The 26,544-nt window shown below is 47.1% G+C and overlaps 1 protein-coding gene across 4 annotated transcripts; it reads left to right on the top strand.

Moving 5' to 3' along the window:
• pax3b (paired box 3b) lies at positions 1-26,544 on the top strand. 4 transcript variants are annotated; one of them, XM_072701251.1, is made up of 9 exons: positions 1-436; positions 1,340-1,560; positions 1,919-2,048; positions 2,845-2,988; positions 15,308-15,507; positions 17,945-18,110; positions 18,458-18,675; positions 23,816-24,086; positions 26,466-26,544. In XM_072701251.1, exons 1-9 carry the CDS (start codon positions 352-354, stop codon positions 26,498-26,500), a joined length of 1,470 nt encoding a protein of 489 aa, XP_072557352.1. In that variant the 5' UTR covers positions 1-351; the 3' UTR covers positions 26,501-26,544. The 4 variants fall into 4 exon arrangements, with proteins under 4 accessions (XP_072557352.1, XP_072557351.1, XP_072557350.1 ...); XM_072701250.1 differs by having other exon boundaries at positions 1,325-1,560; positions 1,922-2,048; XM_072701249.1 differs by having other exon boundaries at positions 1,325-1,560.

Raw genomic sequence — 26,544 nt, 5'->3', positions numbered from 1 at the left:
TCATTTCAAGTGTGTCAACAACAATAACGACACAAGTTTCACCAACTCAACTTTCACTGGTCCGACGCATTTTACGCGACTGGCTTGGAGGCCACTATTGCACTCGTCCTTTAAAAAATAGCTCCCAGTAACTTTGTTGAACTTTGCATTTTTTGTCGTAGAAAGGGGGGATATTACATCATTTGCCAGGACAAGGAAGTACCTTATTTCTACACCGAAGCCAAACGTCCGAAAACTGGAATACAGGGCAGCTCTTTCATTCTTTTTCTCACTCTTGCAACTTTGCATCTGTTTTTTGCCCTCGACGTGCACTAGTAAGAAAACTCATCGGTGTGTTTCGAGAGTGGAGAAATGACAGCTTTAGCGGGGGCTGTTCCCAGGATGATGCGCCCCACGCTGGCCCAAAATTACCAACGCAGCGGCTTCCCTCTAGAAGGTAAAATACACTTATATAGAATGATAAAGAGCATGAAAGTCACATTTAAAAAATGTTCATATGGTCACTAAAGTGCTGTGTACGTGAATACCGTTCATAACCTCGTCGTCAAAAAGTGAAGTGATGGTTTCTTAGTGGTTATTGACGTCGAACAAGTATGAAATTTCTGTCGCCTATGTTTTTTTTTTTTAAATAAATACGTGTTTTGTTTTTCGATGACTCACTTTTCCTTTTTATGGCGATCGGAGCTGACTTAACATGTGCTGTTCATTTGCCAAAGTTTAGTCAGTGAGATAACGGTGCGTCAACAAATGTTTACATTTTTGAGATTCTTTTCTGCCCATACAAATGTTTTAAAGTGCGCAAATTCATTATTTTACTTTATTACCATTTTATTACTGTTTATACTTCTATAGTCAGTTAAACTTTTTTGAAAACATTTAAATTCTATTCCTGAATGAACATGTGAATTGAATAAATACAAATCAATACATTTTTGGTAAATTAAAGCGTTTGATTGCATCTTAAACGACTGATTACAAATTAACTGATACTTCCCACTCCGCACCAAAATTATTGAAAACTTCTGTTAAACCTCTAAATTAAATATTTAAATTATACTCAAGCACCTTGTTATGCAACTACCCCTAAATATATCCCAAGTTGTTAGTTTATCAATTACAACCAGTTTGCTTGTTATTATTATTATTATTATTATTATTATTATTATTATTATTCCGTGCGCTATGTACACTGCATTGTGCGCATGCAGTGTTCACATGCAGTGTTCACGGGACAGACTCAAGGGTTGACGCGATAACAGGTTGTGGAAACGGATGGAGGTGTATTATTGTATTATTGTTATAGCTGTTGTTTTGTATTATGCAGTCTCTACCCCGTTAGGTCAGGGCAGAGTAAACCAACTCGGCGGAGTTTTTATAAACGGCCGACCTCTGCCCAACCACATCCGACACAAGATCGTAGAGATGGCTCACCACGGCATTCGGCCTTGCGTCATCTCCCGTCAGCTGCGGGTCTCCCACGGCTGCGTGTCCAAAATCCTGTGCAGGTACCAGGAGACGGGCTCCATCCGGCCTGGGGCCATCGGGGGAAGCAAACCCAAGGTGAGCGCGCGGAACCCATTTTATTCTACGGCAAAATTAAATCAGGGCTTATGCAAAAAGCTGTTTGAGTTGATGATTATACGGAACATTAAAACGCTGCAGTTAAAAATTAGGTGCCTGCTTTTCTTCAGCGTCTTTTTTTCGTCCGAATGTTTTTGATTTTCTGATCTCAGATGGTCTCAGTTTGAGTTTCTTTCCAATTCATTACAGCAACAAGTTAAAAAAAGATCGTGAGTTCATTTTACTGTAGATGAAACTAATTCATAAAAATGAATGAAGTGGACTTTAAATAATGGTTTTATTTCGTTGTTACTGCAAGTTAAATGGTCTAATTTTTGAATCATCTTAACATTTAAAGCAGGTGGCCACGCCTGACGTGGAAAAGAAAATTGAAGAGTACAAGAGAGACAACCCTGGAATGTTTAGCTGGGAAATCCGGGATAAATTACTGAAAGACGGGATCTGTGACCGCAATACCGTCCCCTCAGGTATGGCCTGAAAAAATATACATTTTCCATAAGATTACCTTCAAATTACAGTCATGTGTGTCATTTCAATTATTATTGTTGTTGTTGTTGTTGTTGTTATTATTATTATTATTATTGTGAATTCGGCCACGAGCTATATAGAATATTTTGATTTTTTTATAACGTCTGTTGAATAATTTGCCACAAATGTATTCCATTTATTCTTGTATCTTTATAACAGTAATTTGCTTAGGTTTAAGAGTTAAAACAACCCGCTTTTGTGTCTTTTATGTGATATAGTTCGGAATATTGGCCTAATTTTTTAAATTATGGAAACAAAAACTAATACAAATTTACACCCAAGTGTACGCACTACACAGTGTCGTTTTACAGAAGAAAAAATATAGCGCTATATATTTTACATAATATTTTTTGCTCTGAGGTATTAACATCAACAGGTGTTAATTCATCCGGAAAACTCAATGCAATTACTTTGTTTGATTACTTGCCTATTTTTTTTTTACTTTTGGTTTTTATTTCGTTGATTGATTCACAGCTTTGGGGTCTCCACATTTTAAATAGGAACCTACTTTAAAACTCTAGAATTACGTTTCATTACAGTATGTTACGATTGAAGATGTAACGATAAAACACAATCAACAAGTTTTGAAGTAATCTCCAAAATTTTGGAGCTAACATTTTTGTGTCTTCATTATCTTGGTTTTGTCTTGAGGTTGTTTATTGCCTCTTGGTGTTACTCTGATTGTTTCTAATTGTTTCCGTTTGCCTGTTGTTTTCCGTTATTTTTTCATTCAAGTGAGCTCGATCAGTCGCATAATGCGAAGTAAATTCGGAGGAAAGGGGGAAGATGAGGACGACGAAGAAGAGGTGGAGAAAAAAGAGCTGGAAGATAACGAGCGAAGGGCTAAACACAGTATTGACGGCATTCTTGGCGACAGATGTAAGTTGAGCCTAACGTACGAAATAGCGCGCAGTATATGCCGCCATACTCTAATGGTAACTGTGATTCCAATGTAACGAAGTACACAGTCTGCACTATCTGCAAACTCATATATCGATATTAGTTGTATTCAATTAGATGACTATTTCCAGTCAGCATGGCTACCAAGTGTTCCGATAGATTGTAATTCAATGTGCCAAACTAGTCCACTGTGTCATTTTTGAATAGTTTATTTATTGGTTTATATATTTGCTAACTTTCTGCGCAATGTTTCAGTTATAGTAATAATGGTGTAATATGATACGTATCTACATTATTCACTGTTTATTTCGATGTAGTTTGTACCGGGGGTATTAAGTGTTAAGAAAGTGTGCCGAAAGTTAGTAGGCCTGTTTCGCTTTGTTTTGAATTCTTTGTCGGTCTTATCTCGAGGTAATGGTTTTCCCATGAGGTGCTACAGTAATTCAAACAGCAGGTGATAGCTTTGGAGAGGGGGTGGGAAGGAGGGGGGTGCGCGGGGGATTCTTCAAAGTTGCGGATACGTGAATAAACCTCTGTGTGTGGAGACAAGCCATAAACAGGTTATCCTGATGCAGTAAAGCAAGGAGCCCGCTGCAGAATCTCTGAATGGATGGGGATACAAAGTAGTTATAAAATGGTCTTTGGTCTGGGTGACTTTTTATGTAAGTCACGAGGCTATTACAAACATGTATGGAATTTTTTAAAAATCGACGATCTTGTAACTTAACGTGTTTCTTCTAGGCATATCTATATTTGATACTGCTTTTAAATCACGGAAGAAATATTTTTTTAAAAATATTCAACTCGACCAGTATTTGAACATCTAAATAAGCTCCAGGCTTTATCTCTATTGAATGTAATTATTGCCTTCTTAAAATTAATAATAATTTGGAGTCAGACTTAATAATGTAGTTTGAGTACAATTTAAAACACTATCCATAAATAAAATAGTTTAATTATAATGTATTTTAATGTATTAATACGACATGCAGAGTGGTGATAAAAAGGATAGAACTATGTTAACCATGTAGAAAACGTAAAGTTGAGAACGAGAATCACGTTGATGAGTAGCGACTGCTCCAGACACTATTTGTCGTTCTTAGATCTTAAAGTTAATTGTTTACTGTAGCAATATTTCTGCAAAACAATCGAAGAGATGGAAAGTACAGAAAGGTGGAGACAAAAGTTCCAAATGAGTTGATCAAACATTTGTTCAACTGTTCCATCCTATACAAAGACAGTCTTTGCCAACACAATCAGACACTTGGGGATGAACTTGGGAGACAAAGGCGCGTGAGTCCATTGAAACTCACACTTCGGCTCCATGCGAACAAAGGCGTGCCTAGCAGCAGCCTGGCCGGGACAAAGGAAGGCGACCTTTTTATAATTCAGCAAGAAAAGACGAGAAAGAGCTATAACAAAAGGCTGAGAAAAGACATTATGAGCTTGCAATGAGGGATGAATTATTCAGCGGTCGCCAATAGCTGCAGCCTCTAGCGGTTTCATATGCTGTGCAGCGTGGAAAAATGGCCGTTTTCACCTACAAAATGTTTCTTTTGGAGTCTTTTAGATCGTCTAAAGATGCCGACTTGCATTTGAAATTACAATTGAATCCACGCTCTCTCTCTCTCCCTCTCTCTCTCGCTTCTTGCTTTATTTTTTGTAGGAACTAGAATATCTGGGCTAACTTTCGATAGACTGGAAGCTTTTTTCCCACACGTGTTCACCTGTTGCACGTTGTTATAAGGCCGATTTAATGGAGTCGCAGCACATTTGCATGTGACAAACTAACGAAAGCAACTCGCATTTTGTTATCTGGGCGCAGTTAACCGGCTGTGTAGGAAACACGACAAAGAAAACACTGGATCCGCTTTATTGAAAATTATGCAATTAAAGTTTTGCTAGAAATAAACAAATATATAAACAAAACGAGAAGTCTGTATAAAATGTTTTTGCAATATCAACGTAAAATTACCCGAGATTTTAATAAGTTGCATTGGTTTGCATGTCCTTCGTTTTATATTTCAATCAATTTACCTTTTAATCGTTTAGTCGTTTATGCCTTCAAATTCCCTATTATTTGGACAATTTGGGAAATTCTTGTAATTTGACTAAACGACATATAAACACTTTTTAACTTGAAGGGCCTATTGGGTTAGTTATTTGCTTGTGTTTGAGCTCTTTTTAATAGTAATTACTAATGAATAACACGTAGGCCTATAGTGTAAAAAAAACGTCGACGTGACGTTCTGAAGTTATGCATGCAATATGAGTTAATAAGCTAAAAACTTGTTCTTGTTAGGATAATCTGTATTAATTCTATAATACCCTCCTCTGGCCCTCTTTAACATTAATTGGGTCTTCTAAATGTTTCAGATGTTGAGCTATGTGACATTTAATGATTGGGAGAGTGTATTAAAGACGACGTCTGTGAATAGACACCAATGTTTTCCCCCGAGATTCGCGCTGGCCCCGAGCCGCAGTCACAATGGCCTGGGCCTTGTCATGCGCACTGTTACAATATTCAGCCATCACGCACACCCCTCGCACTGAAAATCTCTTCAAGCGGATTAAATCGAGCCTTTTATTTCTTCTCACTTTCATCTCGGGACCAAACCCGCCCTTTTCCCTCTCCTGCCTGCGGCGCACATTCGTTTAATATCTGTACCCATTTTTTTTTTCTTTAAGGAGCGCCACAACGAACAAAAAGCAAGTCAGTGTCTCGGCGAGCTCTTAAAACACTTGGCGTCTTTTTCTGCTTCTGTTTGTTCTCTTAAACTTTTCCATGCTATAATGGAATTAAATGCACTCGATGAGTATGCGCGGGCACGCGACATTGCGGGGCAATATTTACATGCAAATACTCCATTAGGAGCTTGTTGGCGACAGTGGTGACGAGGTGTATGGAGAGATGACACTGTTTTACATGCATTGAACAGAACTGTCAAGTTGATAATCATCTGTGGAAACGACTGAGGGCGGAAATGAGGGCTATTGACACGTGGCATGATCTGTAAGACACATACAAAGTGTGATGCTTTTCACCAAATTAGTTTATGTAAGGAATCCCACACAAATAAATAATATATTACAATGAAAGTCGAATCCGTTATCGTTAATATTGCTTTAAAATTTAGGATGCGTATAAGTTTAGCAGGAAAGTTAAACTTTTAAAATTTATTTGAATTTTCTGTTGCCCAAAGCTCAACCTTGTGAAATATAACCATAATGCGCGTATAAGAGGAACACATGGACCGTGAAGCATCGACACGTTGAAGAGGGAAGCGATTCGTGCCACTTGTTGATTCCTGAAAAAAGTATATAGATTTAAAATAAAAGTGTCCCGATTAAATAGGTTGTCAACAGGCTACCTCACCGTTTTTAAGGTTCTTGGTTAGGCAGACTTTTTGCGAGAATGTCATGTAAAAGACTATAAGTGAAATAATTTTCAGTTTTTGGACGTGTATCGTGTATTAGAAGTCCATAACAGATTTTTCTGTGCACTACTTGTTACATGGTTAATTCGGTATGGTTACCGGATTATAGTTACTCGATTATATTAAAATAAAGACTAGTAAAACCAAAGTGTCGCTATAATCACGCATATTTTACGTAAAAGTCGATCACTTTTATGGCGTTATTTATTATTTATCCAGTAGCCATGACGTCTCCTGCCCACCACTTTTTACGGCTCTGAATTAAAATCTGAAAAGATCGTGTGCAGGACCGCTGGCCAAATATTGATTAAGTAGTTGGTAGTGAGAGCCATTGTTGTGCGAAGTAGGGCCAGTAGCTCTGCCCCTTGTCGTTAAAAATCTATTGTGGAATCCCCTTAAGTGCCGAGATCAAAGGCACCTCATTTAGATTTATTTGTCTGGGAAAAACGGTGCTCAGGTCCTGGGGGCTTCCCTCCGCTCACTGGCGACCGCTTTGCACTAACACTCTCCATGCATAAGATGGTATGAAATTTGAGATGTAAATAAAGATCCGCGCAATGGAAAGATCAAATCGGGGAAGGGGGCTCTGGGTTTAGTGTTTACCGACTCCGTAACTTGCAAAAAGCCGAGCGGCGGCGTTTATTTGCCGTTAAACTGCGGCATTTGGGGAACTGATGCGTTTACTGCGCCTGTGGGAGCCTCCGTCTCACGGGCGAGGGGCTGGATGTTCAGCGAAAGTCTCAGGCTGAAATCTCATGCTGGCCTCGGTCCTGCTTTTCCATTAGCATTGTCTGAATGCCGTTCCCAAACCAAAATTAACATTGCGTTAACTACCAAAAATAGCGTTAATGATTTATAAAGTACACATGCCCCCCACCAGCCTCCCCTCCTCTGCATTTTACTGCTTATCTTTTTAACCTCATTTAGTTAATTCAAATGCGCTGCAGTTACTGAAGGGGTGGGGTCCAGGCTCGCAGATTTCCATTTATGCCAGACACAAAAACATACTTCTCTGAAATACAAACAGTCAAAGGGATAACTTTATTTTTGAAAGGGAATCCTGGAAAGGCTAATTGAATAGGCCTGGATCTTTGAGACCTACCATGGCAAACGCAGCCAACATGTCATAATTAGGTTTAGTGCAGCGCATTCCAGCAATCTGCTCCTATTGTTCCTGCCTCATTGTTCCCGGCCAGGCAAATAGCCAGAGGAAAAAAGGATCGAGCGCGAACAAAACATGAAAGAGCAAAAAGATTTAGCTGCTTTTGTCAAAGAAACGGAGCAGGACTCTGTTTGTGTAAATAAAGCGAAGGAAAGGCTCCCCACTATTTAGAGAGGGAGTAGCACTCAATAGACATTTTTAACTGGGCACACTGGACTGGCGCCAGCGAGAGAGAGGGAGAAAAAGAGGAAGAGAGAGAAGTAGGGAGAGAGGTGCATTGGAGTGTGTTAGCGTGTATGAGCTGGGGGGAGATGTGTTTGCTCTTTTCAGAATGCATACATTTAGAGATGCAAAACAAATCACTTGAAAAGATAAAGTGATACAGAGTGTATGCCTCCCTGCAGAGCCTGGTAAACAGTTTGCGGAGGTGATACAGATACAGAGTGATACAGAGTGCACACCTCCCTACAAACCTGGTTAAACAGTTTACCAGAGTGATACAGATGCAAGTGATACAGAGTGACACAGAGTATACACCTCCCTACAGAGCCTGGTAAACAATTTGCTGACGTGAGACAGACCGAGAGTGACACAGAGTAATACACAGGGTGTGCCTCCCTATGGAGCCGGGTGAACAGTTTGCATGGGTGATACAGATACAAGTGATACAGAGTGATACAGAGTGATACAGAGTGTACATCTCCCTACAGAACTTGGTAAAAATTTTGCCAACGTGATGCAGATACAAAGCGATACAGTGTATGCCTCCCTATAGAGTCAGGGAAACAGTTTGCTGGGGTACATATAAAAGTGATGCAAAGTGATACAGAGTGATACAGAATGTATGCCTTCTTACAGAGCCAAGTAAACAGTCTGCCTGTGTCTTTCAGAGATGTTTGGTTCTGGGTGTTCAGTCAGGTGCTGATGTAAGAGGGCTGTGTTAGAGACCCATCACTGGCCAAACTTTAACTACTGGAATTAACAGAACAGAAGTTAATCAGATTGTGAAACATCCATCCATCCATCCATCCATCCAGTTTTCAAGCTGAGTCTCATCATAGAATCACAGTCAGTATTTCTTGCTGTGTATACCTGATCAGGGGTTATAATCGCTATCAGTCCCCTCCCACACACACACACACTTTTAATTATGGGTACCTCATCATCTCTGGGGTTCTCACATAGTCCCTGGGAACCTCCCCGCACCGGAAGAGGAAGCATCACCCACTGAAGCCACAGTCCCCTGGGCTTGGCGCCTGGGGAAGTAACTTTCACGTACCACAGATCATTCACTTCTGATTCCCTCCTTTTTTTTTTACCCTTCTCGTCTTCCTCTTTTTAAGAGTTTTTTTCCACACATGATGTGTACCCAAGCATAAAAACATGGTTATCTGCAAATCAATGGAAGCCCCATGCTTCATTAAAGCTTCTTTCTCTTTTCGCGCCCGCATTGTGACCCTCTGATATTAATTCAAAGGGCAATTAATGAATGCAGGCCATGTTTGAAGTGGGCGCTCGGGGCTGTGCTCGGGGACGGCCCCTCGGCGCTGATGGACTCACGCATTCAGGGGGGGGGGAGCCGCCGGCCGGTTTGAAGTGCCTGAAAGAAAGTGGGCAGCGAAGGTCAAGGAGAATAGCGACCATTGAAAGGAGCCCTTTATTTGTTGGAAGTATTAGCCAAGCAAAACTGCGAGGAAAGAGTGCAGAGGAGCAGGGCCCGGGGGGAGTGTGGGGGAGGTGCTTCTTCTGGGTGGAGGTGGGAATCACAGGATTGTAAAGGCAGTAGCGTCAAATTAAAATAGTTAAATGAGAAAAGACGGACAGCGAGCTGTCAGTCAGCCGGCACGTTAGACTTAAACCTTGCAACGGTGTCGCCTCGTCTCGGAAGGTGCCGGAAGGGTCAATCCCAGGGTCGGCTGCAGCTCCCGAAAAAAGGGAAAGTGCGAAATGGCAACATAATGGTGAGGAAACACACAAATCTCACAGCTCACAGAAATGCTCCGGGTGCCTGAGTACACGCTTTCGCCTGCTGCCCCCAGGGCTTCTGTGAGCGCCGCTTGCCTGCACCTGAGAGATATCCACACAAATCTGAACATTCCCTGCTTCTGTTCCTCTTCGAAGAATTAAGAGGTCCTTCAGTCTCACTGTGAAGGACGTTTTCGAACTCTCCTTATCTGTGAAATATGTTTTTCTTGCATTTTAAACTATGTAATGAGCTGCTAAGCATTATGGTACGAATGGATTCCAAGCCCTTTGTAAATGACATTATTTGGACACAATGTAAATGTAGAATTAAAAGATGAGCATATGATAGGACTTACGATTTGCCACATTGTTTTGCTCAGAGTAGCGTTAGTGTGTAACAATCTGTGCCTTGAGCAAGGAATGCATGTATAACTGGCTCATAAATATAAAATATGTATTTTGGAGAGTCTTTAATAATTGTCAGACTAGCAGTGTTAACAAATAAAACTATGAATATATATCTACATAAACATGGAATATATTTTATATCTGTGTACTATATGTAATCACAGCAGGAGCACAGAAAGCTCTGTCTGTGCTGATAGGCTTAGAAGGGTCAGCAGTCAGCCTTCCCTCTCTCTCTCTCTCTCTCTCTCTCTCCCTCTCTCTCTCTCTCTCTCTTTGTGTCGCTCTCAGTCACTCTGTCTTCCCGGCTGTGTTGCGCCGGGTCACAAGGGTGACGTGGGTCACTGTTCCTCACCCCCGTCCAGGAAGTCGGGTTACAATCATGTTTGCTTAAAACTGACAGGTAGCGGTTCCCTTGCCGACCTCCAGGGGGACCTCACAGGTGCAGACAGGTGTACCAGTCCATTGCTGCGTCTGCACAGGTGCGGGCGGCCTGAGGAGAGCCCTGCATGCGTGTTTATAAGGCACAGCAGGATAGAATGGATGGATGGATGGATGGATGGATGTGCGGTAGGCATCCTTTACGGGCTTTGGGGTTTTCGGGAGCACTCTCGCTCGGCAGGGTGCGGGGGACAAAGTGGAGCGGTCACGGGTGGCGCTGAGGCCGCAGCGGGAGTGACGGGCCGCTGCATCGGGCCCCGGCGGCCCCTCAGCGGGGTAAAAGCCGCCACCACAGCCGGGCTGAATAGCCGCTACCTCACGCTGGGCCGACATAATGTGCCAGTGTAACTGTTTATAGCTCTTTGTCATTCTGAGTATGAACAAGATTAGGTAATGATTTATCCCTCCCTCTCTCCCTCTCTCTCTCGCTCTCTCGCTCCCTCTATCTCCCTCGCTGGCCGCCTCTCTCATTCACGCACACGCTCACGCTCACACACACACTTAGGGCCAGCTGTAGAGGTCGGGGCTCCTTAGCAAGTCAAGTGCCCCCCCCCACCACTCCCCCAACACAATGTTATGCACAGATGGGTCCATAATCTGTCAGTGTTCCTTTATTCTGCATGCATCTGCTGGGCCTCGATGTACTGTTTTATGCAGTCCGCAGCCAGCGAGCCCCTGCTCCCTGAAAAGGCCAGCATCGCTCCCTGCGCAAATAAATTGTTCATTTGTCTCCCCTGCCTTTTGTTTTGCGGGAGGGGGGCACTTGTCAGTAGCTCATTTAGCCTCTTCATTAAGTGCCCTGGAGGACGGGCGGCCGTCCCCTCCACTGGGGCCGTAAACAGCACACATATGGCTAGCCCCGCCCCCCTGGACCCCCCCAGACCCCTCCACATTTCCTAATCTGGGAGGGAGCTGCATTTAAGCCATTCTCCTTAAACACTGCAGTCTCTCCTGTCCACCCCCTCCCCCCCCCCAGCAGTCTGAAGGGAAACAAAGTCTCTTTCAGTTGACTCCTCCATTCACCTTTGTACCTTGTTTTGGGGAGGGGGCGAGGGGGCGAGTGGCCCTGATTTGATTGGACAAAGTTTCAGCGAGCCCAGCATGGTGTAAGTACGGTGAGGTGATTTTGGGCCCCCCGGTTGGGGCCCCTGGTTCAGGCCCCTGGTTAGAGTGTCTTCGGTGCCTGCAGCCGCTTTGCGTTTCCGCGCAGTCCGATTCGCTGGGTGGACGGTCGGCCCCGGGATGGAGGTGCGGTGTGACTGCCGGCAGGGTTAGGGCGAATCCGCCCATGTTTAGCCAGGAGTGAAAATGCAGGAAGCCTCCAGGGGGAGGGGAGGGCTTCTCTGCATGGGGTTCGATGGAAGGCGGAGCCAGAAGTACACACAGGGGCTGCCCCACGTGGGATTTTCTGTTATTTGAACACATTTAAAACCAAGGTCTGTCTGCTCTGTCAGGCCGGCCCATGGAAGTAATGCTGGGTGTCTCTGCTGCGTGGCCCAACTGAGGCCAGTGCAACTCCATGCAGGTTATGCCGGGGGGGGGTGGGTGGGGGTTGGGTCCTAATCCTCAGTACCTCGAGGGGGCCGGTGTGCAGGGTTCGAGTGAAGATCCTGTAGATGCCAGGATAGCAGAGGTGGATTTGGAGGGCTGGGGGGGGGGCAGTTTCATTCTTGTTAGTGCCCTCCAGTAAGAGATATAGATACATGGGGGGGGGGGGTCGTGCACATATGAGGGGCTTCCAGAGTGGGAGGGCTGTTCTCTACTTCATCAGCAACGCACAGATCTAGGCAGCTGCAGACTGCCCCCCCGCCATGTGCCCTCCGTGTGGATGGTCAGGTGATTGTGGGGCCCGCGCTCTCTGTCCTGCGAGTCACCACGCCATGATCTATGCGGGCAGGACGCCGCCGCTGTTGGCCACGGCAATATGTGGAGAAACCCGTGAGGAAGAAAAAGGCCGGAATGAATGGAAGGCAGACGAGGAGAAGGAGAGAGGCCGCGTGAGGGGAATGGCGGCGATGGAGGGGAGAGGTGAATTTAAATAACAGAACAACAGAGCCCCTCCCCCTGCCCCCTCCCCCAATTTCAGGTGCTCCCATACTCTCCTCCTGGCTGTGGAGGAAGGTTTTGGGGAGCCCCCGCTGTGGCCCGTCGCCCCCCCCCTCCACCGCCCCCCCGGCCCCCGCGGCCTCTCTCCGGACCCCTTTTTGTCCGGCGCTCCCCTGCCAGGCAGGTGACGAGCCCCTGAATGCGGGCAAAGGCAGCCTTGACGGATTCCACAGATGGAGCGTGGAAATCGACAGAATAGCCCTGAGCCACAGGCTGCCGCTCCCAGCATAACAAAGGCAGAGCAAATAACTGCGGAGCGGGACCCCCCCCCCACAAAAGTGAGACTGTCACTCGCCATTAATGCCGCGTCTATGATGGAGCATCGTCCTCACCGTTACTTTAAGAGAAAAGAGAAGGACGAGTGTGGGAGGGGGGTCTTCAGCACGTGGGGGGGGGGGGGGGGGGGGGGTGCATACAGTATCCTGACAGAGCTTCTGCCCCTTGGCCCGCACTGCCAGGTCTGGTTTTCTGAGCATGCCTGTGTGTTTGTTTTTTCACGTTAGAAAAGTGTGGAAGAGGGAGATAGAGAGGGGGAGAGAGAGAGGGAGAGGGAGAGAGAGAGGGTGAGAATGCTGCTTTGTTTGCCTTACAGACAAACAAAAACATAATCATATCACACTAATCTTAACTATTTTTCACTGGCTTTCTGTTCAGGGTCAGTTATATAATCTTATTGTTTGTTTCAGTCTCTGAACAGTTTACACCCATATTTTTCCTCCTGATGATTCAGGTGCTGCTCGTGCTGAGGTACAGACTGAAGCTCACAGGTGGCTGTCCCCTCGCAGCTGCCTCCAAGCTTTAGAATAGACTTCCGCTGAGTAGGTCTGCACCGGTCATGTTTAAAGACCCACCTTCTCTCCTTGGCTTTTTAAACCGGCATGAGAGTGTTTATTTTTTGATTTTATGCTGTTTTCCGTATTTATTTGTCCTTTTACGCAAATTGTACAGCACTTTGGTCAGCTGCTGTTTTCAATATGCTTCATAAGTAAAATTTACTTATGAAGCACACAAAATTTACACCAGCTAGGAAGTTCCCTGCATAAATGGAGCAGGGGGGGGGGGAGGGGGGAATCAACGCCTCTACAAGCTGTGTGTAAATTAAAATCATCTAAAGAATGGAGTGGGTGTCCCTGCATACCGTCCGGACAGGACCCCGCATATCGGATCTGCTCTGCCGCCCGGAGACGTTGACGCCGGCCCTGGCATTTCCTGGGGAGTCTGGGGGTCGGCTGGGAGGCACATTCCCACCCACGGCCTCCGTGTTTTAATTAAAGCTCTAAATCTGACGCTGAGCCCAGCCCCGCCTCTGTCCCGCCCGCTTGCGTTCTCTCTCTCTCTCTCTCTCTCTCTCTCTCTCTCTCTCTCTCTCCATCAGCTCTCTTTTCTCCTTCACCTCATCACTCCCCAGCACCCATCTGGCGCCATCTTGGCCCGAGTCGCGTCTATCCGGTTTCGTGCTCTCTGGCGCCCCCTATCACATCCACACCCAGGGATGGCCCTTCTGGCTTCTTCGGCAGTCGTTCTTGGAGACTCACTGGGAATTGTGTGTGTGGGGGGGGGGGGCTTCCCCCCACAGCTCCGGTGCTCGTGTGCCCCCCGCTTAGCACTTTCGTTTTCATGTATTAACAGTCTCCTGCCAATGTGCCCACCCCCCCCCCCCCCATTTCCCCCGAAAAGATGAACAGGGAGAGAGAGGGGATCAGTTTCACTTGAGGAGACCCAAACTATTGGGGCTCCTTGTATGTTATTGTTGGTGCTGAACAGCGCTGGCCCCCACCATCCATCCCCCCCACCAGAGCATAACTGCACTGTATACACAACCAAACACGGCTCGCCAAGTACAGCCGCCCTGCCTTAGAACCCCATCAGACCGCTGCACAAAGCCAGCGCGTTCAGATATGCAATTGCAGGCGGGCCCCCCCCTGTGGGGCCCCGAGGCAGGCAAGGGCCATCGGCAGACGCTGGGGACTGTGAAAGGCTCCAGTGGCGCAGTTGGGGGACAATGGCCCCCGTCATGGTGCTCTGAGAACCCTAATCATTTTTTAATAGACTTAGCGGCTTGGGGGGGGGGGGAAGGGGGCGGGATTCACAGTCTTTTCTGGTGAATTACCCCCGAAAGGCGCTATGGCTTTCTCCCCCCTAAAACTGAGCAAACAGTCCATGGGCACCTGCCTGGGGGGGTGTGTGTGTGGGGGGGGGCGCTTGCTGGCCTTTTATTAATTATTGTCCTTGTAGCTCACTCAGCTTGAGCAAAACTGGATTTGTAAGGGTGGCATAGTGCTGCACGGGGGCCCGGTCATAACCGGGACTTCGTCTGCCCAATCGAATATGAGCACCTTGGAATCTTGTCGGGGGGGGCTTTTTAAAAGCAGGGAATATTCCAGAACAATGAATGTCTGGTAGCACACTCGATTGGCACTGCCGTGTCCCCCCGGAGGAGGTCTGGGACAGGGGGCCATTGGCCACAGTTCCTCAGCTCCCCCCTCATCCTCCCCCACTGCCACCACCCCTGTTTACCTCCATGACTGAACTGTTTAAATTCTGATGTTCCTCAGGCAGCATGAAATTATTTTAATTTGCTCTTATTTTCTCTCGTTTCTTAGTTTGCTTTAATTTTTGTTACCATTTACATTATGGGTTGAAATTCTTAGCATGTCACTGTGAGATCAGTGGTTCGAAGGTACGACAGACAGCCCTGTGCTGGGAACACGCCTCGTTCCTGTCTGTTCATCTAACTCAGCCTGAGTTTGTGCTCACTGAGCCGCGCCCCTTTCCTCCACAGCCAGCCAATCAGACGAGGGCTCGGAGGTGGAGTCAGAGCCGGACCTGCCCCTAAAGCGGAAGCAGCGCCGCAGTCGCACCACGTTCACAGCGGAGCAGCTGGAGGAGCTGGAGCGCGCCTTTGAGCGCACGCACTACCCCGATATCTACACGCGCGAGGAGCTGGCGCAGCGAGCCAAGCTGACCGAGGCCCGTGTGCAGGTACCTGGAGTAGGCGGGGCTCTGGCCAATGTGGAAACACCACCATGCTGGGCTATAGGTCTCTAATCAGAACAAGGATAATTAGTAATATATATTTACACACCTAACACTTGTGTAATATAGTCCCAATGTGCTGGTTTCTCATGCACACACACCTGATGACGCTGTCCTTAAGTGTCCTCTGCAGGTCATGCCCCCCCCCCCACCTCCTTGACCCCTGACCCCCACCTGCCCATAAACCCCATGCCTCCCTGATGGCCCAGCTGGGCTATACACACACACACACACACACACACACACACACAGAGGTTTGTAATTATAACTTTGTGGGGACTCTACATTCATTTATATGGGGAAATCTCTAATCCCAACATGATGACCTTAACCCCTACCCAGCCCTAACCAAACAAAATACAAGACTTTTGACATTTTTAGTTTTTTGATTGCATCCACAGATCTTTGTGAGGACGTGAAAGTGGTCCCCACAATGTTAAAAAAAAAAGTTTTTATTACATTTTGGGGGACATTTGGTCCCCACAATGTAATACAAACATAATGCACACACACACAAAGACACACACACACACACACACACACACATTTCTGGTCTCTCTATCTCCCAGGACCCCAGTCTGTATCACCAGGCAGCTCCGAGCTGCAGGCCAGCACATTCCCAGCAGCAGCTAACATATGGGCTTTTACTGACCCAGCATGGTGTCCGTAGGTCAATCCATCACACAGAGCAGCAGGAGCCAATCAGGGTGCAAGGCAGTGCAGCGGGGGAGGGCCTAGCTGTCACCCCGCCCCAGCCACATCTGCTCCTCTGTCTTTAAACAATCCCGCTAATCATAGAAAATGTCACACACAATATATTTTTTACATTTCACCAAATGTTTACATTTTTCCAGAAAAGCAATATCTTGATTTGATCTTCTTTCTGCACACGTTTGATGTTATGTCGTGGTTGTGGGAATTATAAAATGCCACATAGATTCCAGCAGAAACAGTTTAATAGGCACAATGTGCCTGTTTCCCAAACCCAGCCTTAAGCATAGCCTTCTCTTGCAATTTCTTGGAAATTGATGACTGATTTGCTGGCTTCGGGTGGGGGCGGGTGTCACACAGGCTCCCATCTGAGCTGAACCGTTCATCACACTTGTCACATGACCGTGCTGCTCGGAGAGCTGATGTCACGGCCCTTGCATCCTGGCCAAAGTTGAGCACATTCTTGTCTGATTTGGTCTCGGGTCAGAGAGCGCTTTTCCACTGCACCAAATACTGTACTTTTGGTACTTTCGCTTTTCCATTGACTTCCGGTCGAGTACCAATACCAGAAGTTCCAGTACCAAAAGTGCCAAACCAGCTGGAGTACTTCTTTGGTACTTTGGGTGAGACTTAGAAACGCTTTCTTTGTCGATTGGTTATGCAGATGGTCCGCTGCTGAAATACAATACAAAATCAGAAAACAACGAGAAACGAAGTTAAAAAAATAATTAATTGTGGTCTGGCCGGAAGAACAGATACAATAAAAAGATCTGAATTGTTTGACTGACAAGAAATTTAAAAAGTATTATTATATTCTAGGACAGCATGCATATAGTGTGCTGCCTTAGCAGTATGATTTTGTTGTAAACATAGTGTAAACTTTAAACTGATTTTTAAACATATAGGCTACTAGATCATCTTGAAAAGGAATAATAATTAAAATTGCAAAGCTAGCTAAGGTTTTTTTTTCTATGAGAAAGCAAAAATGTTTTAGCGAAACTTAAACTCCCTGCGCTACAATATCCGTATATAGAACTGAAAATAAGAAAAAGTCTGATCTTTATCTAGAAGACTGATGATATAAGAATTGAATGTGCGTAAAATGCGATGTTGATATTAATATTACACGTCGTCCAGCCCTTTAATTAACCATTTTCAAATTCAGTACAAAATACCATGCCTCATGTTGTGATGTCTTTCAGCGCTGGTACCAGTTTTTACGCCAGTGGAAAACCAACACTTTGAAGTACTGTACTTTTGGTACTTTCTTGAAGTACATGAAGTACGGTACCAGGTGCAGTGGAAAAGCACCCAGAATGGTGGTGGGGGGGCACTCACAGTCACATTGTCACCAAACGGCAACATGACTCCAGGAACTCTTGACAGCAGAGGGAGACCCCCTTTCATTTCAATATACCGCAATTAGATAGCAACATGCACTTGTGGTTGGGGGGGCGGCTATCTTGCTAATCTGTCTTGTTGATCTTGTGCTTGTTCATCTGGCTTGATAGGCTGCTGCTGCTTTCTGACCCTCACCCCCCCCCTGTAGAGTGTATATTTATCATGTCAAACTGATCATCCAGGAAACTTTACTATCCCTTTCGTAGCATGAATTTTGACACGCTCCCTGCCACCGGCTTGCTTCTCACTGATCGGACGTCTCTCCCATTAGGTCTGGTTCAGCAACCGGAGAGCCCGGTGGAGGAAGCAAGCAGGAGCCAATCAGCTGATGGCATTCAACCACCTGATCCCTGGGGGGTTCCCACCCTCGGCCATGTCCAGTCTGCCGCCCTATCAGCTGTCAGACAGTCCATACCCCCCGACGTCCATAGCGCAGGGTAGGAAACGTCCCTATGCTGTCTGTGCTTTGACCTGATCCAGTCACATGCAGTGACCCCCTGTCCCCCCAGCTGAAATCGGATCTCAGCCTTGATCCCTGCCATGCCCCCCCCCAGTCCCCTTTAATCAACCGTCCCTCCCTAATTGGACCACTTAAACCCTGTGTAGGGTCATTGACTCCAACAGTCCCGTAAAAGGGTGGGGATATGTGTGTCGGGGCCGGATGGCCGGGGGGGGGGGGGCGGCGGGGGGGTTACAGGCGGGTTAATGTCCATCAGACCATCCCCATTCATGTGGCGTCTGCTGTTCCCCTGTCCCCCCTGAAATGATGATTCGCACCCTCCAGCGGTGGTGTCGGAGCCGGCGGGCACTGTCCATCGGCCGCAGCCATTGCCCCCCACGTCGGTGCACCAGGGGGGCCTGGCCACGGGGGCCGGGGCCCAGGAGGGCGCTGCTGCCTACTGCCTTGCCTCTGGACGGCACAGCTTCACCGGCTACTCAGACAGCTTCGTACCCCCTGCCAGCCACTCGAACCCAAGCATCAGCAATGGCCTGTCACCCCAGGTGAGCCTGCAGATGAACCAACGTGCATGCAGACACCAGCACACACACACACACACACACACACACACACACACACACATCCTAAAGCACATGTGTGACCCCCTCCATGCAGGTTCCTGCCGCTTGTTTCCTTTCGGGATGGTGATGAATTCATTCCCCAGCCTGATCGGCACTTTCTTTCCATAAAAATGTCACGCATGTGCTGCTTAAGGTGGAGTGGGGTGGGGGGGGGGGGGGGCTGCCAAGGAGCAGGGAGGGGCATGGCAGAAGGGGCCGCATTGATGCAAATGAAACCTGAAAGATGATTATAGCTAATTACACAGTCACTAGTGCCTCACGGCGCCACCTATGTGGCAAGGCCTGCGTAACATAACAGGCAGAAAATGAGATTTTAATGCCACAAAAGGGGGCCCATGGAGCGAGCCCCCCGCCCCCCACCCAGCATGGAGGAGCCCGATACCATGGGCCCATGGGGTGGCAGAGTCCTCTGGGCATACAACCCACAACAAGACGGATGGGAGTTAGCCACTTTTCCTCCAGTTCTGGTTCTGGCTACTCTCCCCTGTATCCTTGACCCGCCAGGCTGCTGACCCCCCCCACTCCCCATTTGTTATGTCTGTTTGACGCGAGGCCCCTTTGGGTGTCTGAGCAAACTGCCCGCTGTGATCGGGGCGTGAGCCTCTCTAATCTGTTTGTTTAGCACTGGGTTGCATTGGGCTGCTAAGTGCCTGTTTGTTTTTGCTGGATTAATGGCTAAAGGGCCATCTGTGGACAAGGCCCCTGCCGGGGCCACTTCGGGGCCCGTGGCCTCATTGCCCCATCAGCCTCCTGCCGGGCCCTGCTCTCTCAGATCAGGCATTCTTTCAGACAGCCCAGCACTGGGAAAAGACCACTTTGGCTCTAGATGAGCAATTAAGTGATGTTCCAGCGTGGAAATTGATCATGAGTGGAAACAAGGGCCCTGTAATGTCGTGTGAAATGTATGCAGATTGCTCCCTATTTTGTGGTTATTTTCCCGTTTATACATTTATGGCTGTAGATGAGAGCGCATCGTCGATTGGTCAATGTGTAGCCTGACATTTTCTAATTTGCGTATGAGATGAGATATTTATAAGCATTTTAATTAAAAGATAACATACATTTAAGGGGAGTTGTAATGTATTCCGGCTGTCGTTATCATCTTAGATGAACTAATTTTAAATAAGGCTTAGAAATCATCGTCTTGGAAACATCATTCATTTTGGGCACAATAACAAGGCTAATACATGTCTGTAAGGGGCGTGTCTATAAGGGGTGTGTCCATGAGGGGGATGTCTGTAAGGGGGTGTCCATAAGGGGTGTGTCCATGAGGGGGATGTCTGTAAGGGGCGTGTCCATGAGGGGGATGTCTGTAAGGGGCGTGTCCATAAGGGGTGTGTCCATGAGAGGCATGTCTGTAAGGGGCGTGTCCATAAGGGGTGTGTCCATAAGGGCCATGCCTGTAAGGGGCGTGTCCATAAGGGCCATGCCTGTAAGGGGCGTGTCCATAAGGGGTGTGTCCATAAGGGCCATGCCTGTAAGGGGTGTATCCATAAGGGGTGTGTCCATAAGGGCCATGCCTGTAAGGGGCGTGTCCATAAGGGGTGTGTACATAAGGGTCATGCCTGTAAGGGGCGTGTCCATAAGGGGCGTGTCCATAAGGGGTGTGTCCATAAGGGCCATGCCTGTAAGGGGCGTGTCCATAAGGGGTGTGTCCATGAGGGGCATGTCTGTAAGCCGTGTGTCCACAAGGGCCGGGTCTGTAAGGGGTGTGTCCAATAGGAGCATGCCTGTGATGGCCATATTTGTAAGGGGCGTATCCAGTCACATGGACCCTAATATGCGCATAACTGACCTGAGTGTGGGACCTGAAGGTAAATTCCTGGGCTGAGGTTCAGCAGTGCTGCCACACTCATGGAGATGGACCCCTCCCACCATGTCGCTTTGTGCCCTCAGCCCCCACTCTAACAGGCCCAAAGCAGACATGCTTATGGAGTATTTATGGGAAGGAGCGTCCTGCCTGCTCATTGATCCGCTTATCAGCCTGAGTCTGTGTGTGTCTGTGTGTTTGTCTGTGTGTGCCTTTTCTTCTCTGTTCACTCCCTACCAGAACGCTGCTTCACTGCTACTCGTCTTCCCTGCCCCCCAATGCCTTCTCATCTCCCTCCGCCCGCCTGTCTGATGAATGGGTTGTCTGACCTACATGTGTTTCCTATTTGTAAGGAACAGACCACGTTCCTCTTCAGGGGCATTTGTGATGATTCTCTGACAGAGCTCCTGTAAATTACACGCAGTCGTTGGGTGAGGCTTCGAGGTGGAAAAGCATCTCGCCCTCCCCCACTTCCCACGGTGGGAGGGTGCCCATATTTGTACTGTTCCTCCATCTACTTTTCCCTATCCTCCCTATACTTTCCCTTTTCCCTATACTCGTGTAGCAAACTCAACCCTGCAGTTGTTTTGTCCAGTAGATCACCATTTTCAACATCATGAGGTCACACATGCTGAGCTGACGACTGTGGGACCTCTGACTTTGTAAAGAAGGAGTAAACCCAGTCACCTCCCCGCTCACACCAGTCACCTCCCTGTTCACACCATCCAGCTCCCCGCTCACACCATCCAGCTCCCCGCTCACACCATCCAGCTCCCCGCTCACCCCATCCAGCTCCCCGCTCACCCCATCCAGCTCTCCGCTCACACCATCCAGCTCCCTGTTGACACCATCCAGTTCCCCATTCACACCATCCAGTTCCCCGTTCACACCATCCAGCTCCCTGTTGACACCATCCAGCTCCCCGCTCACCCCATCCAGCTCCCCGCTCACCCCATCCAGCTCTCCGCTCACACCATCCAGCTCTCCGCTCACACCATCCAGCTCCCCGCTCACACCATCCAGCTCCCTGTTGACACCATCCAGTTCCCCGTTCACACCATCCAGTTCCCCGTTCACACCATCCAGTTCCCCGTTCACACCATCCAGCTCCCTGTTGACACCATCCAGCTCCCCCTCACATCATCCAGTTCCCCGTTCACACCATACAGTTCCCCGTTCACACCATACAGTTCCCCGTTCACACCATACAGTTCCCCGTTCACACCATCCAGCTCCCCCTCACATCATCCAGTTCCCCATTCACACCATCCAGTTCCCCGTTCACACCATCCAGCTCCCCCTCACACCATCCAGTTCCCCGTTCACACCATACAGTTCCCCGTTCACACCATACAGTTCCCCGTTCACACCATACAGTTCCCCGTTCACACCATACAGTTCCCCGTTCACACTATCTGGCACTTTTTCCACACCTGGCAGGTAATTCCTCTCCCCTTCAAATCTGGCATCCTGAATCCCCAACATCCAATCTATGCAGGAAGCACAGTGAGGGCAGAATGCTTTGCTCAGCCTGTCTTTAGCCAGATATATACATTTCTGTGTAACTTGAAAGTTTCAAATACAGATAATTTTTTAGGAAAATGTTACCAGGGTCAAGAAACACAACTCCATCTTAAAATCAACATTAGTCCTTCTGTCCTTAGGTTGGAAAATGATTTAAGGGGAACCATCTGTCTGGATGACTGTAGAATAATATGTCACTTATAAGCAAAACCAAGAGGGGGCATTTTTTCCATCATACCTGCTTTTGATTAACTATTAGTAGGAAGGAGAGCCATGTTTTCTCCGTGCATTTAAGGTAGTGGTACTTTGGGGTTTTTATGTTGATTCTCAATGAAAACATCCTGAGTTAAAGGCATTCCCTGAATGGGGGGGGGAGATATTTTCTGAAGATAAACTTAATGAATTTTGGGGACAATGTGAATGTGGACACCAGCACCCCGTCCCCCCAGGCTGCTTTCATCCGCTAAGCGGCAAGGAATATTTCCCAAATTTGATTATCTCGCAGCTAATCAACTACAGGGCAATGCCTGACACACACACATATATATATATACACACACACACACATGCATACATACATGCATGCATACATACATATTTGCGACCAGCAGGTAGGATCACGCGGGCCGGATTTGATTTCTTATCAGACAGTATCGCTCTCATGGTGACACTTAAATGCCGGCTTGACGCCCCATTATGCTCCAGACAAATTGTATGATTCCAGTTTCCTGCTGGCTTTACTTTGTACCCGGGGCCCAGAGTAACGGTGATCCATAGTGACCCGTAATGAGGTTCACAGCGGGGGACAGAAGGGGAGCGCCCCCCTCAGGCCACCGAAGGCAACAAAAATCATGAATGTAATGCAGGACACTTGGAGCACCCCAGATCAAAATGTCTGACCCAAACTGAAAGGAACACATACATGCACATCCCAACATCACGATCTTAACCGTTACCCAGCCCTAACCTTAACCATAAGTAAGCAAACTAAATACGAGACTTTTGGCTTTTTTAGTTTTTTGATTGGATTGACAGATCTTTGTGGAGACCTGGGAGTTCCTACCACACACACACACACACACACACATGCACAGACATATACACAGACATAGACAGACAGAGAGAGACACACACACACGCACAGACAGATACATAGACATAGACAGACATAGACAGACAGAGAGACACACACACACATGCACAGACAGATACACAGACATAGACAGACAGAGAGACACACACACACATGCACAGACAGATACACAGACATAGACAGACAGAGAGAGACACACACGCACAGACAGATACACAGACATAGACAGACAGAGAGACACACACACACATGCACAGACAGATACACAGACATAGACAGACAGACACACACACAGACAGATACACAGACATAGACAGAAAGACACACACACACGCACAGACAGATACACAGACATAGACAGACAGAGAGACACACACACACACGCACAGACAGATACACAGACATAGACAGACAGAGAGACACACACACACACGCACAGACAGATACACAGACATAGACAGACAGACACACACACAGACAGATACACAGACATAGACAGAAAGACACACACACACGCACAGACAGATACACAGACATTGACAGACAGACACACACACGCAGAGTCACATACACACACAGAAGCACACTTGTCAAACGTTGCCCTCACACCCCCCCGCCCTCCGTTTCCCCCGCAGGTGATGGGCCTGTTGAACCCAGGCGGCGTCCCCCACCAGCCGCAGAGTGACTACGCCCTGTCCCCGCTCACCAGCAGCCTGGAACCCAGCAGCAGCATGGCAGCCAGCTGCTCACAGCGCCTGGAACATATGAAGAGCCTGGATGGCCTGGCCAGCCTGCCCCCCCTGCCCCCCCTGCCCAGCTCGCAGTCCTACTGCCCCCCGAGTTACAGCTCCTCCGGCTACAGTGTTGAGCCCGTTGCGTCGTACCAGTACGGCCAGTACGGCCAAAGTAAGGTCAATACCCAACCTTTCATTTGCTAAGCCATATATCTGTCTGCCTGCCTGCCTGTCTATCCATCAGACTGTCTATCTATCCACCTGTCGGTTTGTCCATCTGTCTATCTGCTTGCATGACTATCCGTCAGTCTATGCATTTGTCTGTCAATTTGTCTGCCTGAGTGTCCATCTGTCTATCCATCTGCCTGCCTGCCTGTCTGTTCTTCTGTATGCCCATCTCTGTCAGTGTTGTCTGTCTGTCTATCCACCTGTCTATTTGCCCATCTCTATGTGCCAGTCCATCCTTCTCTGTCCTTCCCTCTCTGTCATCTGTCTGGCTTTCTGTCCATCTGACTGTCTATTTCTATATTGTTCGTCTGTCCATCATCTGTCAATTTGTATGTCCATTTGTCTACCTGTCTGTCTATACGTTTCTGTCAGTCTGTCCTTCTGTCTCTCTTCATCTTCTTATTTCTCTCTTTCTTCTGTCCATCCATCTGTGTTGTCTTTCTGTCTGTTTGTCTTTCTGTCTGTTTGTCTTTCTGTCTGTTTGTCTTTCTGTCTGTTTGTCTTTCTGTGTATACTTTGGATTTGTCAACCATTTGTCAGGAAAAAACTCTCTAGGTATATTTCTTAGGTAAACTGTACCTCAGTAAATACCGGTGTATCAAAATGCTGAGTATGATTAAGAAAGTAATTGTAAGGGTGCTTTTCCATTGCATCAGGTACCATACTTCGTGTATTAAAAATTCAGTACTTCCCTTTTTCCATTGATTTCCAGTCAGGGACCAGTACCAAACCAGATGGGGTACTTTTTCTGTACTTCGGAGTGCAAATATATGTATTGTCAATTAGTTATACAAATAACCTGCCTTGCAAACACAAAGTACATCTGCCACCCGAACCTAGTTACCTTCTCAGAAAACAATGATGAACCAAATAAAAAATAAGTAATAATAAAGAAGCCATGGACAAATGAAGAGAGCCAAGCTTTAATTACAATCTGGTAAAAATGACAGATTCATTAGATGTGGATGTCATGACAAGATATAAAAAAGTATTTGATATTTACATTCTGACTGCATGACACTGCAAAATTTTCAAATTTCGCGATGTGATTTTGTTGCAATAAATATTTATAAAGCAAAAAAGGAGTTAAAAATGAATAAACCTCACACAAACCTACCTAGGAATGGTTTAAACAGCAAAGTGAACATGGAACTGGATGGTGTGAAAATGATTACGATTGGCTGGAAAATCACATGCAGCGTTCATGCAAAAGTTTATTTTTTAAACATAAACTAGATGATCTTGAAAAGAAACCATCATGAAAAATGCAAAGCTGGCTAAGGTTTGTTTCCTATGAAAGAGTAAAAATGATTCGGCTAAACATAACCCCCCCATGCTAAAATGTCCAGACAGTATGAAAAAGCTTGATCTCAACCCTGTTGCGGTCCCCGCAATGTATGAATTGCATGTTCATAACATGCGATGTTGGTATTAATTTCATACATCGCTCAGCCATATATATACTACAGCCATTATTAAAATACCCCGTCTCATGTTGTGATGATGTCATTCAGTGCCGGTATCAGTTTTTATGTCAGTGGAAAACAAACACAAGAAGTTCTGTACTTTTTTGAAGAACCAAAAGTGCAGTATCTGGTGCAGTGGAAAAACACCCTAATTGTCAGGTAATCTGTAAATGGCAAGAGTCCCCGACACTGAAAAAGCAGAAGTAATTTATGTCAGGTAACAAAACGAATTATAGTTACACAGGTGGGTGACATTTTGAAAGAGCCCAGTGCATTATGGATACATCAGCTCCGATTAGCGTCATATTAATGTCAGGAGGCAAACGTCATCAGCACCGTGATTGCAGCCCTGTGCTTTAACCCCTCATCCCCCCGCGCGGGTGTCCCGGTGTCCATATCGATCGGATCAGTCATCCAACGACCCCGCCGTGGCCGGCCATCCATGAAACGACCTTAAGGCAGCCGGCTCACGAGTCTCCGCCTCGGTGTTCGTCGGCCGAGGCTTCGCTGTCTCCTTCGGCCCGAATCCCGGCCCTGACATCTTGATATCATTAATCACTGCGACCTGATACCCACGTGCTGCCTACGTTGGCGGTGAGCTAAATAGCCCGTGGCAGGCCGCGATTGGAAACACGTGCTGGCAGCAGGGGTCGGCCAGGGAATCAGCGGCGACCACCGGCCCACATTGCCGGGGTGTTGTCAGACCTAATAGGATAAACATTAGCCCCCGATCTGGCCACCACACTTCCCGGGAACCTAGACGTGGCTGCCTCCGAGACCACCTTCTCTAAGACCTTCCTCCTGTAAGACCTTCATCTCTGAGAGCTTCTCCATTTTTGTTCTTCTCTCTCTTTCAGGTGCCTTTCATTATCTGAAGCCTGAAATTGCCTGAACAGAAGTGTCTCCAAAAGTCAGCTCGTCGACCCCCACCCCCCC

This window comes from Paramormyrops kingsleyae, chromosome 17 (genome assembly GCF_048594095.1).
Source record: "Paramormyrops kingsleyae isolate MSU_618 chromosome 17, PKINGS_0.4, whole genome shotgun sequence".
NCBI lineage: Eukaryota > Metazoa > Chordata > Actinopteri > Osteoglossiformes > Mormyridae > Paramormyrops > Paramormyrops kingsleyae.
The sequence above is the reverse complement of the archived record's forward strand: the minus strand, read 5'-3'. Positions and strand labels throughout refer to the sequence as shown.

Bases quoted from the DNA above. Each gene is read 5' to 3' on its own strand.
- pax3b (XM_072701249.1), top strand. From the start codon at position 352: ATGACAGCTTTAGCGGGGGCTGTTCCCAGGATGATGCGCCCCACGCTG. The intron at 437-1,324 runs GTAAAATACACT...TGTATTATGCAG, and splicing joins CAGCGGCTTCCCTCTAGAAG to TCTCTACCCCGTTAGGTCAG. The intron at 15,508-17,944 runs GTACCTGGAGTA...CTCTCCCATTAG, and splicing joins TGACCGAGGCCCGTGTGCAG to GTCTGGTTCAGCAACCGGAG.